Source organism: Schistocerca americana, chromosome 1 (genome assembly GCF_021461395.2).
Source record: "Schistocerca americana isolate TAMUIC-IGC-003095 chromosome 1, iqSchAmer2.1, whole genome shotgun sequence".
Taxonomy (NCBI): domain Eukaryota; kingdom Metazoa; phylum Arthropoda; class Insecta; order Orthoptera; family Acrididae; genus Schistocerca; species Schistocerca americana.
In genome coordinates, this window is record NC_060119.1 from 1,250,715,914 (window position 1) to 1,250,739,146 (window position 23,233).

The 23,233-nt window shown below is 38.2% G+C and overlaps 1 protein-coding gene across 1 annotated transcript in view; it reads left to right on the forward strand.

Annotated features, from left to right (window-relative positions):
- Window positions 1-23,233, forward strand: part of LOC124558354 (heparan-alpha-glucosaminide N-acetyltransferase-like) — a 329,129-nt gene that overhangs the window by 259,589 nt on the left and 46,307 nt on the right. The window contains exons 7-9 of the mRNA XM_047130906.1: window positions 8,855-8,962; window positions 9,172-9,268; window positions 10,125-10,292. Coding sequence (XP_046986862.1) covers window positions 8,855-8,962; window positions 9,172-9,268; window positions 10,125-10,292 — 373 coding nt within the window. The remainder of the gene's footprint in view (window positions 1-8,854; window positions 8,963-9,171; window positions 9,269-10,124; window positions 10,293-23,233) is intronic.

Below are 23,233 nucleotides of genomic sequence, written 5' to 3' on the forward strand. Positions count from 1 at the left end.
CTAGGTATTCGTGGCAAACGTATCTGCTCCAGTGACGAATCCCTCAACAATTACACCAATAACCTTACCAGTGCTTTCCTCTCCCACAACTATCCTGCAGACCTTGTCCACAAACAGATTTCCCGAGCAATACATTCCTCCCCGTCCAACAACAATGTTCCTACCCCCAGACCACACAGAAGCATCCCCCTTGTCACCCAATATTATCCTGGCCTCGAAAACATCAACAAATTACTCCGCCAGGGATATGACTTTCTCAAGTCAACCCCTGAAATGAGATCATCCCTTGACAAAATTCTCCCCACACCACCCAGAGTTGCCTTTCGTCACCCCCCTAACCTCTGTAACATCCTTGTTCAATCCTACAATATTCCCAGACTACCTTCTCTACCCAGCGGTTCCTACCCCTGTAACCGACCCCGCTGCAAAACCTGCCCCATGCATCCCCCCACAACCACCTACTCCAGCCCCGCTACTGGTAAAACATACGCAATTCAAGGCAGGGCCACGTGTGAAACTACACATGTCATTTATCAACTGACATGCCTGCACTGCACAGCCTTTTACATCGGCATGACAACAACTAAACTGGCTGAGCGCATGAACGGACACAGACGAACTGTCCGCCTAGGAGATGCCCAATACCCAGTAGCGGAGCATGCCCTCCAGCATAATTCTAGGGACCTAGGAACCTGCTACACCGTATGTGCCATTTGGCTTCTCCCACCCAACACCAGTCCCTCTGAACTGTGGAGATGGGAACTTGCACTCCAACACATCCTTTCATCCCGCCATCCCCCTGGACTGAACCTACGTTAAACAACCTCACTCCCATTTACTCTTCAGTCTTATCCTCTTTCCCTTTCCTCTTTAGCCATTCACGCATCTTTTCATCCTACATAGTTGTGTTTATCTTTATACTATATACCTCTTTACTTCTGTATGCATCCTCTTTGGTTTGAAGCTGGCACAGTACTTACAGTAGAATATCTTTGGCTTCCCTCTGGCAACCATGCCTCCATCCTTGCTACCCTCCCTATTTTCCTTTCCCTGTTGCTTCATAACCTGGGTTGTGAGTAACTGAATCTCCTTTCCCTTCTTCCCTTTCTTTCCCCTCTCTCCTCCCTGATGAAGGAACATTTGTTCCGAAAACTAGGAACGTAAATTATCGGTTCTGTTTTATGTGTATCTATCGGCTGTACTGAGCTGAGGTAAGTACTGGCCAGCCCCTCTATCTCTTTGTTAGTATTTGTTTCTAATCATGAAATGTTCAATTATTATTATTATTATTTCAGATTACACTGTCTTCCTAATGGTAATAGATGTGATGTTTCCACAATCCCATCGATAGAATAATAATAATAATAATAATAATAATAATAATAATAATGCACCTCGTGGAGGCCTGGGAAAAGACTAGGCCTCCGGTATGTTCTGCCACTCGCAAAAGGCGACGAAAAGAACAAACCACTAATAGGGCTAACCCCCCTTTTAGTGTGATTAGTTGGTTCAGGACAGAACTAATGAAGCCTCAGATGGTCGGGGACGACACTATGACCCTATGCCCGTCCACAATGGTAACGACACTGCTAGCCACACGGAAAATGATTTAAATCCAAATAGAGGTGTTTTGCAGGATATCCTTCCTGCAACCACTCTAGAAGGAAAACAAAGACAGAGGATGAGATGGTCAGATGAAGTTAACCAACACCTCATGTTCTGTTATTACCAAGCAACAAACTTAGGAATCAACACAACTGGATACAGATCACAAGTATACACAACATTTATTACCAGATACCCAGAATTAAAATTTTTAACAGAACAATGACTAGCTGATCAGATCCATGTAATAATCAAAAATAACAGGACACCGCAGTCAGAATTAGAAAACATCAAACAACAAGTACAACAAATACTGGAACAAAATAATATGCAATCAGAAGAAGAAGAAAATACAGTAATGGACTCAAACATACCAGAGCAAACAAACAAAGAACAACACGCATCAATTAAACAATCAGAGGAAAACGAAATCTTAAGACAGCCACCAGAACAAGCACAAATATAACACAAAGTGACACACATGTTAGATATAGAAGACAAATTTCAGCTGACATATATAGAATACAAAGACACAAATACAGACATTAGGCCATTCTTGCATAGACCCCCAAATAACCCACAAGTCGAAACAACAATAACAACTATCAACACAGTCATACACAACAAAATAAATGAAAATACAAGTATGGAAGAGTTACAACTACTGGTTTATATAGGAGCACTCACTACACTAAATATACACACTAGGCAGAGATCAGAACCAACCAACACACAGAAGAAACCCACAAAACCAGCATGGCAACACAGGCTACAGATCAGAATAGAAAAACTGAGAAAAGACGTTGGACAGTTAACACAATTTATAAGAAATGAAATATCAGACAAAAAACGAAAAAGGTTAGGTAAAATCTCACAACAAGAAGCAATAGAGCAATTAGATGAAAAGAAAACACTTCTGGAGCAACATATGGTCAAACCCGGTACAACATAACAGATATGCATGGTGGATACAAGCAGAAACAGACACATACAAGATGATACCTCAAATGCCTGAAGCGATAATTTTGCAACATGAAGTCACCCAAGCAATTAATTCTACACACAATTGGAAAGCCCCTGGAAAAGATAAAATAGCAAATTTCTGGCTAAAGAAGTTCACCTCAACACATTCACATCTAACTAAATTATTTAACATATCTAAAAACAAAGATGATGAGCTTACCAAACAAAAGTGCTGGCAGGTCGATAGACACACAAACAAACACAAACATACACACAAAATTCAAGCTTTCGCAACAAACAGTTGCTTCATCAGGAAAGAGGGAAGGGGAGGGAAAGACGATAGGATGTGGGTTTTAAGGGAGAGGGTAAGGAGTCATTCCAATCCCGGGAGCAGAAAGACTTACCTTAGGGGGAAAAAAGGACAGGTATACACTCGCACACACACACATATCCATCCGCACATACACAGACACAAGCAGACATTTATGTCGAATCAGCAACTCAACCGATTACTAAAGATAACAGAAGTATTCAGCGATGATATATTTATGGCTTTTGGAACAGACAAATGTAAGAAAAATAGCATAGTCAAGGGAAAACACACTAAACAAGAACATTACTTATTGGATAACCACAGCGACTGCATAGAAGCGATGGAAAAAACAGATGCCTATAATATCTAGGATACAGACAAAAAATAGGAATAGATAATACGAATATTAAAGAAGAACTAAAAGAAAAATATAGACAAAGATGTAACAAAAATACTGAAAACAGAATTGACAGCAAGAAACAAGACAAAAGCTATAAATACTTATGCTATACCAATATTGACCTACTCGTTTGGAGTAGTGAAATGGAGTAACACAGACCTAGAAGCACTCAATACACTTACACGATCACAATGCCACAAATATAGAATACATCACATACATTCAGCAACTGAAAGATTCAAATTAAGCAGAAAGGAAGGAGGAAGGGGATTTATCGACATAAAAAACCTACATTATGGACAGGTAGACAATTTAAGAAAATTCTTTCTAGAACGAGCAGAAACTAGCAAAATACACAAAGCAATCACTCATATAAATACATCGGCTACACCACTGCAATTTCATAACTACTTCTACAACCCTTTAGATCACATAACATCAACAGATACGAAGAAAGTAAATTGGAAAAAGAAAACACTACATGGCAAGCACCCGTATCATCTAACACAGCCACACATCGATCAAGACGCATCCAACACATGGCTAAGAAAAGGCAATATATACAGTGAGAAGGAAGGATTCATGATTGCAATTCAGGATCAAACAATAAACACCAGATATTACAACAAGCATATTATTAAAGATCCCAATACCACAACAGATAAATGCAGACTTTGCAAACAACAAATAGAAACAGTAGATCACATCACAAGTGGATGTACAATACTAGCAAATACAGAATACACCAGAAGACATGACAATGTAGCAAAAATAATACATCAACAACTTGCCATACAACATAAACTAATAAAACAACACGTTCCCACATACAAGTATGCACCACAAAATGTACTGGAGAATGATGAATACAAATTATACTGGAACAGAACTATTATAACAGATAAAACAACACCACATAACAAACTTGACATCATACTCACCAATAAAAAGAAGAAATTAACACAACTAATCGAAATATCCATACCCAATACAACAAATATACAGAAGAAAACAGGATAAAAAATTGAAAAATACATCCAATTGGCTGAGGAAGTCAAGGGCATGTGGCATCAGGATAAAGTTGACATTATACCAATTATACTATCAACAACAGGAGTCATACCACACAATATCCACCAGTACATCAATGCAAGACAGCTACATCCAAACGTGTATATATACAACTACAGAAATCTGTAATTATTGATACATGTTCAATTACCCGAAAGTTCCTAAATGCAATGTAACATATTCCGTATAGTTAAAAGGAAGTCATGCCTGATCAAGGTCTGTGTCACTTTCCATTTTTAACCAGACATAACGTCTGAGAAAGGAAAGAAGATAATAATGCATTGAGATATGTACCAAACAGCATGCGGTTATCAGACTCAATGTTGAAAGGCATAATTAGTGGTTCCATGGTGATAAGACATACAAATAGTAACCGAGTTTGGACATTATTCACAAAGCACATCGCTAGTCTTACTAGTCACGTAAGGCCCTAACGAAATGTAATGGACCTGACCGAGGCAAGAGTAATAAAATTTACTCCCATGACATGGAAAGGTCTCCTTTCAAAGCTGACCAATCTTCCACTTCTACAATTGAAGTTATATAAGTGCCAATGTTGTCTGCCTCAATAGCTGAGTGGTCACCGTGGCAGAATGCCATGCACAGATGCCCGGGTTTAATTCCCACTTGTGTTGGAGATTTTCTCTGCTCAGGGACTGGCTGTTGTGTCATCTTCATCATCATGTCATCCCCATCAACACGCAAGTCGCCGTAGTGGTGTCAACTAAAAAACCTTGTTGCACCAGATGACCGGTCTAACTGATGGTACGCCCTAGCTGCACAACATTTAATCTCAGTGCAGATGTTTTCTAGAGGACTCACTGCAATCGCTGCTGATGATTAAGATGCCAGATACCATACCACCTTGTCTACATTTACCAAATAAAAAACATATGCATCAACACAGGATCGAACCTTCGACCTCCTGTATGCTAATCCAAAACTCTACCCACTACACCAACTGTACAGCACAACTAATTTGTGATGACAGACGTAGTTACCATCCATGTGGTTACGGTGTTGTCAGATTGCCACTCTTTAATATCTTGTTCAATGGTACAATTGATGAGATATGTAATTGGTTTAACCATGGCTTTTGAGCATTGTTTAGTTATTGAACTGGAAAGACAATCCCAAGCCCCTGAGTGTTTGGTTTTCAGCTGTAGAATTATTTTGCTTATCCCTTATTCTTTTACTTCCTGGAATTCAAAGTCCTAATCTGCTGAAGCAGTGTATTGGATTGCTGAGAGGATCAGTGCCTGGAATTTTGGTGCCAGTTGGGGAGATAAAATGCTTGTTAAGAATATTACAAAAAGCTTTTTGGTCTTGTATTACTTGACCTCTATTCTGATATTTATGGGTACCCTTCTGTGTTCAAGCATGTTTTACAGTATCTGTTTATAGGGTTTCAGGAGGGACGGTTTACATTTGCTGACTCTGCTACTGATTGAACGTATACTTGTTTCCTAAGATTTAGATCCGATTTGAAACCTTGCATTACACTGGTATATTTTTCTTTGAAAATTTGCAAAACAGATAATTTCTGCAGCATACAAATGGTTTGATAAGCTTGGTAAAAAAGAAATAAAAAGGGTTTGTCTCATAAAAAACCCATCTTACTTCTCAACATAATCTTATTTGTGCACTATACACTTGATCCAGCAACCCTCCAACTTTTTCATGCCATTGGAAATTTGTTTCTTCCAAACTCTGCAAAATACTCGTTGACTGCCGTCGTCACTTCCTGATTTGATGAAAATTTCTTCTCAGCAAGCCAAAGAAAGTTTCAAGTTAGCTAACAGGAAGAAGTCACGGCGGGCTATGTCTGGTGAATAGGGTGAATAAGGAAGCACCTCAAAGCCCAGTTCATGCTGTGTTGCCATTGTTATCGCTTGTGTGTGGGATGATACATTATCCTTTATTGTGCGGCAGCATTTGTCTTTTTTCAGCCAATACAAAGTCCAAGCAATCTGACATTGAAGCATGATAGGATCCAGTTACCGTTTTGCCTTTTTCCAAGTAATCTATGAGGATTATTCCTCTGGAATCCCAAAAACAGTGGCTATCACTTTATCAGCTGACAAAATGGTCTTCGCCTACTTCAGGGCACTTTCAACAGCCTTTGCCCATTATTTTGAATGTAATTTTGACTCTGGTGTGTAGTAATGTGTCTGGGTTTCGTCAATAGTCACAGATCAGTCGGGTTTCATCAACAGTAACAGATGAGTGCAAAAAGTCTTGCAGACTGTGATTAAACATCACCAGATGTTGTATTGAAATGCTGCACTTTTGGTCAACTGTGAGCAATTGTGGCACCCACCTCACACACAGCTTATTCATAGCCAGTTCTCTGTGCAGTATATTATCCAATCTCTCAGTTGAGATGCCTGCAGTCTCATGAATTTTTATTAGGCAGTCTTGCATTACCATTTCATGCATTTTGTCAGTGGTTTCCTTTGTGGTGACTTCAATTAGGCGGCTGTAGCATGCTTCATCTTCAGTCTTGTCCAACCAAGTTTAAATTCATTAATCCAAAAGTAAATAGTTTTCAAGGATGGTGCAGAGTCAGCATGAACTTCATCCAGTTCTTTTTTGATCTGTATGACAGGCAACCTTTAAAATGGAAATGTTTGATAACAGCATGAAACTTGGTTTTCTCCATTTTCGGTCACAGTGACATACTGAACAATTCAAATGGCTGTCGACAATGGACTGTACATAGTGCGTTGTTGAAATTCTTTATACGATCCTTGGAATAATCAAGCTTACCAACCATGAAGGCACAACAAAAATGTTCTGCTCTTTCATGGAAATTTACAACTTATCAAACCACCCTCATATAGAGGTCATGGATACTCCATCTGAGCTTGACTAATCTGGCTGGTAGTTTTAACGTCTATCCAGGTTTATATTAGAAGTGTAGTATATTTTGTTATTCCAGTTTCAAATGATAGCATTCACTTTTATGTGTGCTGGAATCTTTTTCTGAAATTAGTAAAATTACCAAACATGAAAGGCACAATATAATCACACATCCTATTCAAATTTAAAAGTATTCCAATCAAGAAAATCTTGTCAAAACTGTATTTAATAGTAGACCTATATCTTTTATGTTATCACTCTACTACCCACCAATAATCAGTAAGGGAAATCAAATTAAGAAGAAATATTATCAAAAACTGTTTAAAAGTTATAAACATTTTCAAATAAAATTAATTTTTTTGAGACAAGAAAAATTACTGAGATATTAGAGAAATTCATTTCATTTCCAAATATCATGTGTTCAATGGCAGTAACAAGACTTTCAGCTTCAAGGTACAAAATGATCCATGACTGATGAAATATAGCTTAACTGTTTGCATGTTATGTAATCAGTTTTAAAAATATACCGAATTTTACTCACCATAAACCAGTGTAATTGAAGCATTGCCAGTATTCTGAAAATAGCTTTAATATATTATGTGTCACTTAAATATATAAAATTTGTGATATTTACAAATGCTGCATAAAACACGACCTCATGTCTCACAAGAACAATAACAGTAGAAAATGCTGGAAACTGCTTATGGCAGTCTCTAGTGCATGGTTCTTTATATGATTCTAAAACTAGTCACTAGACTGAAACATGGACTATCCTCCAGGTACAACACCCTCCCCTACTGTTAAAAAAAAGTAGTTTTTCCACTTTAATATGTTAGTTAACATAAAGAGCCAGCCCATTCTCTTTCTCATGCTGTCTACAGATCTTCTTACAAGGCAATAGCCATATAATTTAAAGTACATTATTTCATTCTGCTTTAGGCCTTGTTCTGTTATTCCCAGGGCCTGCAGCAAGTGCAGTATATTTCTTAGTTTTATTTTTAAATACATCAGACAGAGTGGTCTTTTCTATTCATTACTACACTGTTAGTTATAACAGGAAGACTTATTTTAATAGATCGCAGATCAAAGTTTAGTCTTTCTAACATTTGCATTAAAATATTTCTTTGGTACAAGAGCAATTTTCTTTCAATACTTGAGTTGTCAGTTCCACCTTTGGCACTGATGGCTCATTTTGTATACATGAGAGAGGTGTTTCAACTGATTTGGTGTGTTTCTCTCTCGTCTGACTTACCATAAAAAACACTGAGGCTCATTCCTGTTGCTATAGGATGTGCTAATGCTTCTGCTGTGAGAAATGATGATGTTTTAGCTCCTGGTTCACTCACAATTGAACAGTTTTCATATATGAAACCGCTTAGTTTGATCTCTTCTGTAATCATTTGAAATAAAAAAAAAAAAATGAGTGGGGGAAACAAATGTTTGAACATTTAGTTAGAAAATTGCCATATTCCAGCATTAAATGGGATGCAACAGGACAACAGGAAGTGACAATGAAGATTAATTTTTAAGTAATACATGTTCCTTTTATTCTATCAGTAATTTACATTCTGTGTAAGTATTTATGAACAAATGTGCTAAGTGCATATAAAAGGATTTATAGTGGAATGTTTATATTTCAGGATAAGCATTGTGCTCATGATATTTGTGAACGATGGAGCTGGGAAATATTGGTTCCTTGAGCACACAACTTGGAATGGTCTCAATGTTGCTGATGTGCTGTTTCCTTGGTAGTACAAGCATTATAATATTGAGTAACACTATAAAAGAACTAGAGGGAATAGTCCTCTAAAAATTTGGTGGTGGTCTTATCAAAGCAACATGCAAATAGTAATTGCACATTACGGTGTTGATGGTACAATAATATTATATGAACTTAAAATTACAGACAACATGAACTACCATTACTCTTAACCAAATGGAAGCATTTATCTTACAGGTTCATGTGGATCATGGGTGTTTGTGTACCAATATCTGTTAGGTCCCAGCTGAAAAGGAACACACCGAGATGCAAAATAATAGCTGGTATTCTACGTGTAAGTGTTCACTGTTTATGAATGATAGAATATAACCAATGATCACACTAGAAACAGGAAATGTTGATTAGTATTACATTTTAATGCTGATACCTGCAATGATTTCCTTCTTCATTACTCACAATTGCTAATGAAATTCTTTGCTGGATGAAAATCATAGTAAAGAGGAAGTTGGTGATGTGTAATGATGTAACAGTTTTTATTTCCTGTTGCCATATGGAAACAAAGATTTTTGCACACAAAATCTGATTTACAATACTGTTGCTAGTTAAATTTTGAATAAAAACTTTCATTTTTTTATTTCCACTGCTAACTTAATCATAAAAAACAACTTACGGTAGTGACTGCTACTGCAATCTCTCTTTAATTCTGCTGTCAGCTTGTATTCATCTGGCATACATCATAATGATGTTATGCGAATATTCAGAAATGTGTCTGTGGTACCTGAGATACCAGTGTTATGCACAGTAGATGTATATCAGTAGTGTTTGAGCCTGTTTCTTTGTGTCATGAACCTGTAACCACAGTTGCAGTTAGAGTTGTTGCTCTGCATTCTGATTTCAGAAATATATATGTGTGTGCAGAACAAAATTTTTGTGGTGAACATAAATATACGTTTATTTATAAAACTATATTTCCTCTGTATGTATATTTCTATATATACAGTGCTATTGGTATTATACATGACATTCAGAATCAATATATGTTCTTAAGTGTTTGACATAACAAGAAGGCTGCAAGAATTTTTCACACTTCAGCCTTATTGCTTTCTTGATGTTCTTTCAGAGTGCTATTAGTTTATTCTGATGAATAATGTTTTAGTTCCTGTATTCACTAAGACTTGTTCATTCAACAGCGATCTTGCATATTATTCTTGTTGGGCATGATGATAAACACCTCTGGTGGCTACAACAAACTTGAGACAATACGCATTTTTGGAGTACTGCAGCGGTTTGGAATTGTTTACTTTGTGGTTGCAACCCTATTGGTAACATTCACGTGCCGCAACTTTAATCCCCCAAAGGTAAGGCATTCTTCAGTTACTTAATCTCTTCAAACTAAGTGTCTTACAAATTGTCCTAGTGTCAGTGTATTACACATCTATTTGTAACATTCATAGTTATGGGTAGTATTTTCTATTTGCAATGAATTAACAAAAATTTCTTAATAAAGCTCATAAGCAGTGTATTAACAGAAATGTCTGAGCAAGACTAAACTACCAAAAACTTGCAAAACTACAGAATTTACCTCAGTAAAACAGTGCATGCTGGCAGTTAATTAAAGAATGAGTGAATGAACCTTATTCATTAATCACATAATTTGGTCATGGCTGGCTCTCCTAAGGATCTCAATAATTGGAACGGAATCTCATCTATTCCAAGGGCCTTTTCCTGTCATTGGCTTTTCAGTGCTTTGTCAAATTCTTCTCACTGTATCACATCTCCCATTTCACTTACCCTATTCTTCTTCTCTTTCTGTAATATTATTCTCAAGGTTTCTACCGCTGAATAGACCTTCTGTATATCCCTTCCACCTTTCAGCTTTTTCCTCCTTTGCTTAGTACTGGCTTGCTGTCTGAGCTCTTGATATATGTACAGCTGCTTCTCTCATCTCAAAAGGATTATTTAATTTTCCTGTAGGTGACATCTATCTTTTCCCTAGTCGTAAAATTTTGTACAGCCTTACATTCATCCTCTAGCAATTCCTGCTTAGACATTTTCCATTTCCTGTCAATCTCATTTTTTTGATGGCTGTATTCCCTTGCTTCATTTACAGCATTTTTATATTTTCTCCTATCAACAACTGAATACAGTATTGTCTGTGTTAGCCAAAGATATGTACTAGCCATTCTCTTTTTATCTATGTGATCACCTGCTGTCTTCACTATTTCATCTCTCAAAGCAACGCACTTGTCTTCTACTTTTAACCTTCCCCTGTTTCAGTCCAATGTTGTCAAATGCTCCGTCTGAAACTCTCAAGAACTTTCAACTTATCCAGGTCCTGCTGCCTTCATTTCTGACTTTTCTCCAATTCTTCAGTTTTAATCTGTAGTTAATAACCAATAAATAATGCCCCTGTAAATGTTTTACACTTTAAGATCTGGTTTCAAAACCCCTGTCTTACCATTTTCTAATCTGTTTGAAACCTTCTTGTGTGTCCAGGACTCTTCTGCATATACAACCTTCTTTCATGATTTTTAAATCAAGTATTAGTGATGATTAAATTCTACCAGGTGGATCCCTTTTTCAGTCTTTTCCCCCAGTTAATGTTCAACTACCATTTTTCTTCTCTTCCTTTTCATACTATCAAATTTCAATCTCACATCACAATCAAGTTTTTAACTATCTGGATGATGTCCTTTATCTCATCATACATTATTTCAGTTTCTTCAGATGTGTGAAGCTAGTTGTCATATAAACTTGCATTAGTATGGTGGGTTCTGACTTTGTGTCTATCATGGCTGTGATAATGCATTCATAGTAGCTTACCTGCATTCCTATTTTCTTATTGATTACTCGTCATTTGATTTTGTGTTAATAACCTTGTACTGACCAGATCAGATAACTTGTTCTTCCAGTCACCTCACTTCACTAATTTCCTCTATATCTAACTTCAGCCTGTCAATTTCCTTTATCAAATTCTCAAACCCAACTACCTGATTAAGGGAACTGACATTCCATGCTCTGAACCGTATATCACCAGTTTTGTTTTTTCTAATGGTGACACCTCTTGAGTAGTCCCACCTGGAGATCTGAATGGGGAGTATTTTATCTTCAGAATATTTTACCCAAGGGGATGACACCATTATTAAGTCATATAGTAGAGTTGCTTGTCTTCAGGAAGGGTGTTGTGTGGGTGGGTGGTTGGGGGGGGGGGTGGTGGTGGTGGTGGTGGTGGTGGGGGGGGGGGGGGAGAATAAAATAAAAAAAATTTAAAAAAATACGGCTGTAGTTGCCTCTTGCTTTCAGCCATTTGTAGTATCAGCACAGCAAGACAAACTTGGCTAGTGTTCGAAGGTCAGACCAGTCAATCATTGGGACTGTTGGCCTGTGACTACTGAAAAGTTTGCTGTCCCTCTCTGGCCTCTCCACAGATACCTTCCATTGTGGTTGCGCCTGTGTTATGGCTATGTTTATCATTGAAGCACACAGCTCACCCCACCTTGGCAACACCCACGGTTCATCCATTGTTCATCAGGTGAAAACTAATGTTGCATACACTGTAGCAGCCCACCAGATTTCAGCCTTCTATGTGTTTGAAGAGGAGGTGCGGACCTGGGGTATGCTGAGGAGCTACATAGATGACATTCAGTTAACAGTCATTTTACTTCTGAGAGTTTTACAATCACTCTATCTGCTTCCCAGTGTGGTCTAGCAGAGGATGTGCTGAGCCTGCATTGTGTGGAAGCACAGGGCAGTGTGTCAGTGCCCAGCAAGGAATCTTATGGTGCTGCCTGTGGCATTATCTGAGTCAGTTCTGCGGCCCTGTCATAGGAGGGAACACGGGCTGGTGCGTATCTGCAGCCTGGTGTGACTGTGGATGCCTTTCACAGCCTCAGCATTCTCATATGTGTAGCTGCACTTAGGTTTCGCTGCAGAAATCTGCATGCCTATGTCGTCATTGTTGTGATAGGGTGAAGGTCAATGACCCTACAGTGACACAGAGGACAGCCCAAGAGGCAGGCCCAGCACAGCACCAGTAAGACTGTACTTGCACAAGCACCCTGCTCCCATGTTGAACAGCTCACAGAGGAGAAGATCAGTTCTTCATTAATGGGAGACTGGACTGGCCTTCATCTTCGGGTAAGCAAGAATGCAGCTTGCAGAGTTGAAGTTTCCTTCACAGACGGATGGCTGTGGATTTGTAGCTGGTGGTGGCTGGTAATACTTTGTCATGTTCACTGAGTCAACCTGCAACTAGTAGTGCTGGCCTTGATTTGATTTGATTTGATTTATTTCGTGTTCCATAGGTCAACTGTGTTGAATACACAAGGACGTGGAACGAGTCAGTTTTTTACAAATACAGTCTGATAATCTTATAGCATATACAGAAATTTGAGTACATAATTATATAAAAACTTATACAGTAAATTCTTTGGGCAGCAATATAGAAAAAGAAAATACATATTTTCTTAGAATTATTAAAACACTACAGAAAACAGATACGGAGCACACACAGATACAGATCTCAGGTTAAATAAAATTCGTAGTGGCATTATGTCAACTTGTATTATATAATATTAAAATATTACAATTTATTTAGTTAAAAATTCATCTAGACTGTAAAAAGCTTTTTCTAGCAGAAATATTTTTAGTGCTTTCTTAAACTCGCTATTGTTATGAATCTTTGTCTTTATTTCGGGAGGAAGAGCATTGAAGAGTTTTGCTCCAGTGTAATGGACACCCTTTTGTGCCAAGCTCAAATTTCTGAGTTCACTGTGTATGTCATTCTTCCTCCGTGTGTTATGCTCATGATAATTACTATTTGGTTGAAATATATCTATATTTTTACAAACAAAACACATGAGAGAAAAAATATATTGGCATGTAGTTGTGTATATTTTAAGATTACGAAAACTATTTCTACAAGAGTCTCTTGGGCGCAATCTACATATAATTCTTAAAGCTCGCTTCTGTGCAATGAACACTTTCCTTGCTAATGGCTGGTTGCCCCAAAAAATAATTCCGTACTCAATGAGACAATGAAAATAGCCATAATAGGCCACTTTTGCAGTGTTAGGTTCAACACATGTAGTGACAACCCGTAAAGCATAGGTAGCAGAGCTAAGCCTCTTACAGAGATCAATAATATGTGAAGACCAGTTCATTCTCTTGTCAATGTGCACTCCAAGAAATTTTGTTGTTTCCATTCTGACTATTGGTTGATTACCACATGTCACACTTATCTCTCTCTCTTTTTCTGTTTTTGTACAGAATTGAATAAAGCTGGTCTTACTGGAATTTAATGAGAGACCATTCACCTTGAACCAATTAACCATATCTGAGAGTATGTGATTACTGAGTTCCTCAAGATTGTTGACTGTTCTACTGCTCATAAAAATTGTGGTATCATCAGCAAATAATGTAAATTTACACGGCAGGCTTGTACATGATGGTAGATCATTTATAAAAATCAGGAATAATAGTGGCCCAAGAATTGAGCCCTGGGGCACTCCACATGTAATGGAACTCCATTCAGAATCTGAGGAAGTGTCACATACTCCACCCGAGCTATTCAATACAACTTTTTGTTTTCTGTCTTGGAGGTACGACTGTAGCCAATTGCCTGCAACACCACTTATTCCTACTAATTTTGCTTTTTGCAAGAGAATCTGGTGATCAACACAGTCAAACGCTTTGGATAAATCGCAGAAGACACCAAGTGCTAGCATTTTTTCATTAAGGGTTTCTAGAACTTCATTTGCAAGTGCGTAGACTGCGTCTTCTGTTGAACGGCCCTTTTGAAAGCCAAACTGGCTTTTGCTGAGAACTCCATTCTTCATGAGATGATCAGTAATTCTTACATGTATTAGCTTTTCTAGAATTTTGGAGAAAGCTGTCAGCAAAGAGATAGGTCGATAGTTAGTTAGTTCAGCTTTATCCTCCTTTTTGTACAGGGGCTTCACAATGGCATACTTAAGTCTACTGGGAACAACACCTTTCTGAAGGGAAGCATTGAAAATATGACAGAGAATGTCCCTTATCCACACACAAGAATATTTCAATAAATTACTAGATATATTATCAACCCCTGCAGAATTCGTACTTTTTAGAGACATGATGATTTTTTGAATTTCTTCTACAGTGACAGGATTAAGGTGCATTTCTGAAATTGTGTTAGAATATACAGCTTGACAAAGAGTTACAGCTTCATCAACATCGGGCTTGCAACCAATCTGTTGAGATACTGATAGGAAGTGTTTATTAAAAATCTCAGCCACCCTTTTGGGGTTATCTATTAGGATACCTTCATATCTGATATTATTTATATCATCTTTACTTGTTGCATCTCTTCCTGTTTCTTTTTTTACAATGCTCCAAATTGCTTTTATTTTATTATTAGAATTATCTATTTTCTTCTCATAATAAAGGGCTTTTGATTTCTGTATTAGTTTCTTCAAAATTTTACAGTATATTCTATAGTGTTCCCATTTTTCTACATCTTTACAGAATCTTATTGCAGCATAAGTTTCCCTTTTGGTTTTACATGACTGTTTTATACCTTTTGTAATCCAAGGCTTGCTTACAGAATTGGAAGCACTGTTTCTGACCCATTTCTTGGGAAATATTTCTTCAAAAAGAGCACAGAATTCATTTATAAAACAGTTAAATTTAGTATCAACATCATCATGGCTATATACTAAAGACCAATCCATTTGCTGCAACCTGTGGTTGAAAGTTCCTTTCGCCTTTTCATTAATTATTCTTATGACTTTCCATCGAGGAAATTCTTTTTTGAACAGATTAACGTCATAAATAGTGAGAATTTGTCCATCATGATCTGAAAGCCCACTTATAACCTGCCTGACAATATAATTCTCATGTCTATTTACATCTAAAAAAACGTTGTCTATCATAGTTTGGCACTCGGATGTAATTCTTGTTGGGAAATTTATAACTGAAGTCAGATTGAGTAAGTTCATCACAATCTCAAAGTCTATTTTATTCTTATTTTCTGTCAAAAAGTTTATATTAAAATCACCTAATACTACAATATCCTTCGCTTTTGAAAGTAACCATGACAGAAGGAGTTCCATTGAATGCAGAAAAGTTTTTATGTCACCTGAAGGAGCCCTGTAGACAGCCAACACTATTATTGGATAGAATTTAGTTGTTATTTCTGTGGCACATGCCTCAAATTGTTGTTCCACACAATATTTCTTAATATCTATAGCTTTGTATGCTACACTATCCTTAACATAAATTGCTACTCCACCTTTATCTTTATTTTCCCTACAGTAGTATGTTACTAAAGTATAACTTGCTATAGATGGCAAGGCACATTTATCAGTAACATGGTGCTCAGTTAAGCACAAAATCTGGGCATTATTTATACTGTCCTTTTCACTAATGTTAATAAGGAGTTGATCTATTTTGTTTAAGAGGCCCCTTATATTTTGATGAAAGAAAGAGATGCCTTCCTCTTGCTTTTTCATTCTATTAGTGCTGTTACCTGACTGAGAATCCATTGGAGTCTGCCTTGAGACAGGAGAGAGGAGACACCTGACGCTACCTACTGTTGTCCCTTCTTTTTCTTCGGGCCCACACATAAAAAATCGTTGAGATGAGAAGGAGGCTCAGCATTTCTTCTGTCCAACAGCCTTCTATTTGTTGTTGTTGATGGTGGTGCTGTTTCTGACACTTCAAATGTTGGTTCTACCACTACTGCTGTGTTTCCTTGTGAACTTGGAGTCTTCTCGTTTTTGTTATTTTCGTCTAAAATAATACTTGGCTGATGAGGAACAGTAGTTCTTTTGTTGTTGAAATCGATGTCCACTGTTCTTTCTGTTAAAATTTGGTCTTTTTTTACATGTTTAGCTGCTGCTGATGAAGTTTCTAATGAATTTTTTTGAAGTGTTTTCGAAATGGAGTCAGGCGATGGCAATGCAATTATCGTTTTGGTTTTGAATATGTTTTGGTGGTTTTTTATTACCCTGGTTATCAGGCTTGTCAGATAATCTTTCCCCAAGCCATTCAGGTGAAGTCCGTGTTGCGTGTGGAATCTACGTCCAATACTGCTTATATCAACGCATTTCACGTTTTTAAAATGTTTGCAGATTTTTGCAAACTGACTGTTGGCACTTTCTATTTCCCTGTTAACACATGACCATCTTGCAAGATCATAGCGCTGCGGAATATTTACAAGTATTACGTTAGTGTGAGTGAGGTTCCTCAGACACTGTTTAAGATCGCGCGTTGCACTCAATGTTTCATTTTTGTAGACATCGTTTGCGCCTCCCATAAGTACAACGAAGTCTTTGTCATGCAGATTTTTTGCCTCTGCGGATTCGGTCATTTTTTTAATTTCGCTAAGTGGGGCTCCCGGTTTCACTATACCACACGAAAATGTTTCAGTTGTTTCTTTTAGTTTACTAGGAAGTCCACGACCATGGCTGTCTGAAAACACAAACAGTTTCCTGTTATTGGAGTTCACAATTTGCGAATCGTTTTGTATTGTTTTACCACACACTTCGACACAATTTTTGGTCGGCACATTTATATTGACCTCCTTCACAGTTGTTTGCGTCAGTAAATTTTCTTCTCTTACCTTATTCCCCAAAGTGCCATTTTGCTTTTCCCAACGTTCATGCGAACTGTAAGTTGCATTTTCACTATCGGCGATCGAAAGTACTTGAAATGTGTTTTCGTGCACAAAGCTTGCGTAACTTTCGCAGGTTTTCCGAATTTGCACTTTGGACTTGCTGTTTTTGCACTTTACATTTGACCACTTTTCCGTAGCGGACGAACTATCTCGCACAAGTTTTAGCGTGTTCAGTTCACTATTTTCTTGTTGTATTTTCGAAATTTCCGTTTTCAAACTGCCGATTATGAACTGTAAGCTCGTTATGCGTTCATTCAGTTTCTTGATTTCGTCTTTACAATTTTCACACGATTTCTTTTTTACGGCAAAATTTAAGTTTTTCTGGAAGGACACTTGCTTAACTTTTACTGTAGCCGCCATCTTGAACGAATGACCCATCGGTATCAATGATGGAGGTGGATTGGCCAGACACTGAGACTGAGTGGAAAGAAGGTGAGGGTCTTATAGCAGTCGATGATGTGACAGCCTTGTACTGGTTACCAAATGTGCTCCCATTTTCTGAGCCTTTCAGCATTCTTGGCTGTGCTGGTGTTTAATTTCAGAGCATTTCTTTATGCAAAGTTTGCAGCCTGAAAGTCATCCTTGCATCATCCCTAGGTGTAGTTACTACATGTAGCCTGTTACAGAAGAATGTTGTGTCTGCTCTGCACTGTTATCTAATTGCTGAGTAAGGCATGTTCCTGATATTGCCTCTCACGCAGTCTGAGGCAATGAGCTTCCTGCTTGTTTGTATATTGGCTTTTCTGAGTGTCGATATTGGTTATGTCATCATTGTGTCCTCAATGGGTGTTCTCTACTTAGCATTGTCCCAGTCGCTGTCAACAAAATTTTATCCCTTGCTTAATTACTATTCTTCTATGCATCGCCAGCCGGAGTGGCCAAGCGGTTCTAGGCGCTACAGTCTGGACCCACGTGACCGCTACAGTCGCAGGGTTCGAATCCTGCCTCGGGTATGGATGTGTGTGATGTCCTTAGGTTAGTTAGGTTTAATTAGTTCTAAGTTCTAGGGGACTGATGACCACAGCAGTTATGTCCCATAGTGTTCAGAGCCATTTGAACCATTTTTTCTATGCATCATCACCTTGTCATTTATAAAATTCATCCCAAATTGTTGTGCTCTACTAACTAGTATACAGCTTCGATTAATTTACTTTTTATGTGTTATCTCTGCCTTTAAATTGAAACTAATTTCACATCATAATCCCTTTAAATTATTACATTAATTACTAGTCATGCGCTGCAGCTTCTTTCTTTGTCTGTCAGGTGGTTCTTTAACCTACCATTTTGGTACATCATCTGGGACTTTGCAATTGAAACAAAAGTTTCCCTTGCATTTGCTGAAAGCATACATCCTTACAACTATATTCACAAGAAACTACTTGCAGTACTACCACATACACCATACTGGTCGGTGGCTCTGATTACCTCTCTTATCTTACAGTTTCTTACTGACTAACTACACCTCACAAAGCCATTCTTCCTTACATGTTTCCTTTTCAAGATCTACTTCATTGTGTTCTTTGGGTCTTTACCATGTGCACTGAATTTTTGTGATGCTATACACGGTTTAAGTGGTTCTACTTTCATGATAATAGACCTTTGCGATGTTGCCTCACTTGTAGCTGTCCCATTCACTTGAAACAATGTATGTGATTCTAAGAACAATTACCCAGCTTTTTCTCTTACCCTAATTATGTATAATATTGCAAGTATTATCAGATTCACCATGATCCCCTGGTGCAAATTTTTGGAAGGATTCAGTCCTGTCCACCCACTCATTAGCCTTACAAGCATCTTTCCTCCTTCTTCCCTTCTCCCCTCCCCACTATGGAGAAGGTGACACTGTCAGAAATGGTGACAAATCTGCATCCTTTGGAAACAGATACGTCTGTACTACCCATTATTGATAACATTCACAACACAGCTAACAACATCAATAGCTCCCTATGCTTTCTCCATAGTATCTACAGTAAAATCATTGTTTGCACTTTCCTGTACATCTGGTCGAGGCTCCTTGGCCTCAAAACAACAATCCTTGGGCCCAATGGCCTAGATACTACTGCAACTAAATCAGTATTACCCATGTTGCTATTTAACACGCATTTGCTTAAGCAAAGCCCACACTATCTTTGTTTGATGCCACAGCTACTTCAGATTCCATGTTTTCACAAGATATTGGGGCTGATACTTCCTCTCTACTTTTATTAACTGCATCAAACCAACTCACAGGCATTTGCATAACACCATTCATAAAATCATCCACACATTTGCTCTGTTCTGTCCTACGAACCACCAAGACATGCATACCCATATCCATTAAGAATTTATGTTCCTTATTATCCACTGTGCCAAGCAAGCAACAGTGCATTTCTGCACACATCCTTGCAACATAACATTTTACTGGGAATGGTCTTTTACACTTAAGGCACTCCCATTTATGTTTAAAAAACACTTCTTCCATTTCTGTTTTCCTACTTTATAAGTTTGTAGTTGTCACATGGCCCACTTGTTCTTGTAGCATTTGATGTCAGAGGAGAAGACACCACAGTCACTCAATTCCTGTGTCACAATGTCTATCTCTTCCTGCTGCGTGGCAGTCCTGATAGTTGAGAACAAATCACTAGGAGTTTTCATCCTCAAGCAACCTGACATATCCATTAAAACACACCTTATAAATATGTCAAAGACCATATTTTCTGCTTCTCACAAGAGGATTATATCCACATCTGTATTGTGCATTAACTCATCTGCCTGTTCGCCTTACAGATTCTATCAGAGAATGCCTCTTCTGATAGAATGTGCTTCTGTGTTAATCCCATGAGATTTTCCGTGACAAATCTGTCACTATTTTGTTTATGATAGTGTTGGGTAAGCCTGTCTGCCAGCTGGTCAAATGTGTGTGCTTTACTAAGGGTTTCATGGTTTGTGACATACATTTTAGCATCACCTGTTAACCATAACATAACTATAGACAGGCATGTCACATCAAACCAATTTTCTAACTGAGCTGCTTTCCTCACATCATCCAGGAAGGCTGACACATCCTCAGATACTTTACCAAAAAAAGATGTAATGAGAATAGTTGCCCAAGGATAAGTGGATGGGACAGGTACGTTCACTAACTCCCTGAGATTTCGTCAGTTGACTTGCGACTTGTAACCCAGTTTTGTTCTACTTCATCCTGGAGTAATGTGTACTAGTGACTGAATGTGCTTCCATTTTCTGAGCTTGTCAGCATTCTTTGCTGGCCTAATGTTTAAATTAAGGGCTGCAGATGTTTGTTTATGTGAAGTTTGCAATCTGAAAGGCCTACGTGTAATTACTGCTCATAGCTCCGTTACTCGAGGGGGTTGTCTGCTCTGCAGTGTTGTCTAATTGCTGATTCAGGCGTATCTGACCATTGTGGTCAAATTTTGACATTAAAGTATCCTGACCAGTTAAGTGCAGACCACAGAAGCAAGATATTGTGTTGCAGAATTGTGTGCTTGATCTCAGTGTCTAGATAGAATTATGGGAAGAACACTGGAAAGAAATTATAAAGCAGACAGCATTGGCACACAACTTAACTCTTTCTTAAACATATTCCTACACAATTATAAATTTTGTTGCCTCCAAACACAAATATGGAGAAAATTCAACAGAAGCAAAGATAAGGAGTGGACAGCTCCTGGAGTTAAAGTATCTTGTGCTAGGGAGAGAGAGCTCCACTTAGATTAGAGATCAAGCTGTAGTCAAGTTTTGAAACTTAGTTACCACCAGTATCATAAAATCTTTGAGACTTTCATTAAAAGGATTAGCCGGGTGGCCTAAGGTGCTGACGTAGTGTGTAAGCTTAGGGACTGATGACCTTAGCAGTTAAGTCCCATAAGATTTCACACACATTTGAACATTTTTTTCATTAAAAAAGCAAAACACATGTACCATGCTCAAAAAATAAAACACTCCAAGAATAAGGAGAAGCTATTTGGAAGTTAATTGAACAAGGAACAAAAAGAAATAGTGAGGCAATTGAAATTAAACCCTCAGAAAATGGCTCTGGCAGATATGGTGACACTTTTAAATCACTATGTACCAAATTCAGTGATTAATTGCTCATAGTTGCTCCACAGCATGCTTCGTCTTGCAGAGTAGACCAACTGAGCATGGCACATGATCTCACCTTTTCACTAGCGCCCAGGAAGCATACTATTGGACCTCCACTTGAATGCACATACTGTGGCATTGTGTATCGCTCTGCTGACTAACAGGTTGGAGCTCTGGAACACTTGCCGGCTTGTTGTTCTCAAAATGTGTGAATATGTGATGTGCTCTCTTGATAACACAGTTAAAGAAGGGAAAAATACTTACTTTTGTTAGAGAAAGGGTTTGATCAGTGAGTCAATCAGAAGAAATTTGTCTATTGACAGGAAATCATTTACCGTGAAGTACGGTGGTTTTCTAAAGCGATACAAAAGACAAAGCACTTCCATGGCACCAAAGCAGAAAGAGCCAAATCTACTTCTGCCACACGGGTCTTACACTTTACTTCACAACTCTCAAAATTTCACCAAATGTTAGAGCACTTGAAAACAGAATATTATTTATAGCAACACGGTCGCCATCATTAAATTTTAGTTGCAGACAGAAAGATGCAAACATGCAGCACTAGGGCATCAGTAACTTCTGTGAGACATGAAACAAGTTGCGAGGTTGTGTTGCCATCTTTACCACCAAGGCAAGACATTAACAGCTGCAGCTGGTATGAATAGCCAGTGCTGAAGCTGCCCTCAGCATAATGCAGCATGATGGAGCACAAATAAGTCTCTGCAACTCTTGTCACAATTAACTCCACAGTATCTATTTCAGCTGCGTTATTGTTTTTATAGGCTCGTGATAGAGCACAAAGGAGTCTGGTAGCTTCTCTGTAACTCTTGTCATGATTAACTCCACAATATTTATTTCAGCTGCATCATTGTTTTTATTGGCCACACACAAAGGTTTCAGTTGGGTGCCCAATCATAATGCCCTCTCTCCAAAAACCAGAAAGCTCATTGCCTTGGTTCAGGAGGAGCAACAACTATTTTGACTAGATCTCTTTCTATAAGTACCCAGGGAGGTTACCAAAGTTAATTCCTGCACCTTGCATCTTATCTCTCTCTCCAAATCTAGGAAGAGCTTTTGTCAAACCTAAAAATGCTTCACATTACTTTGTGTCTTTCTCCCACTTGGGCAAGCTGGACAATGCCATTCTTGCAAGGAAGCAGTGCCTTTGCAGCAAATCTGCTTCTTAATCTGAGGAACTATCAGCAGTGTTACTCTGCCAACATGTCTCGAAGGCTCCCGGTGGCAATATACCCCATCCTGGTGAGAATACATCATAAAATTAGCCATGCTGGCTCTCAGTGCTTTCGTGCATAAAACATCTTCTTGTTATGTTAGCTTGTGAAATAAATTGCATACATACAAACTATTCAGTAATTATTACCAAGGCGGAATGAGGCAGAATGTAAAATGGACCCCATCTGGGTGTCATACTACACAGTGACATCTAATGTTGCATCCCGTAATAAACAACCAAATACAGATGCATTAGCTTTACTTGTGCAGGCACTGCATGCATCTCTAACAGACATTGGTTTTGAAAACACAATCCAAAATGTGATT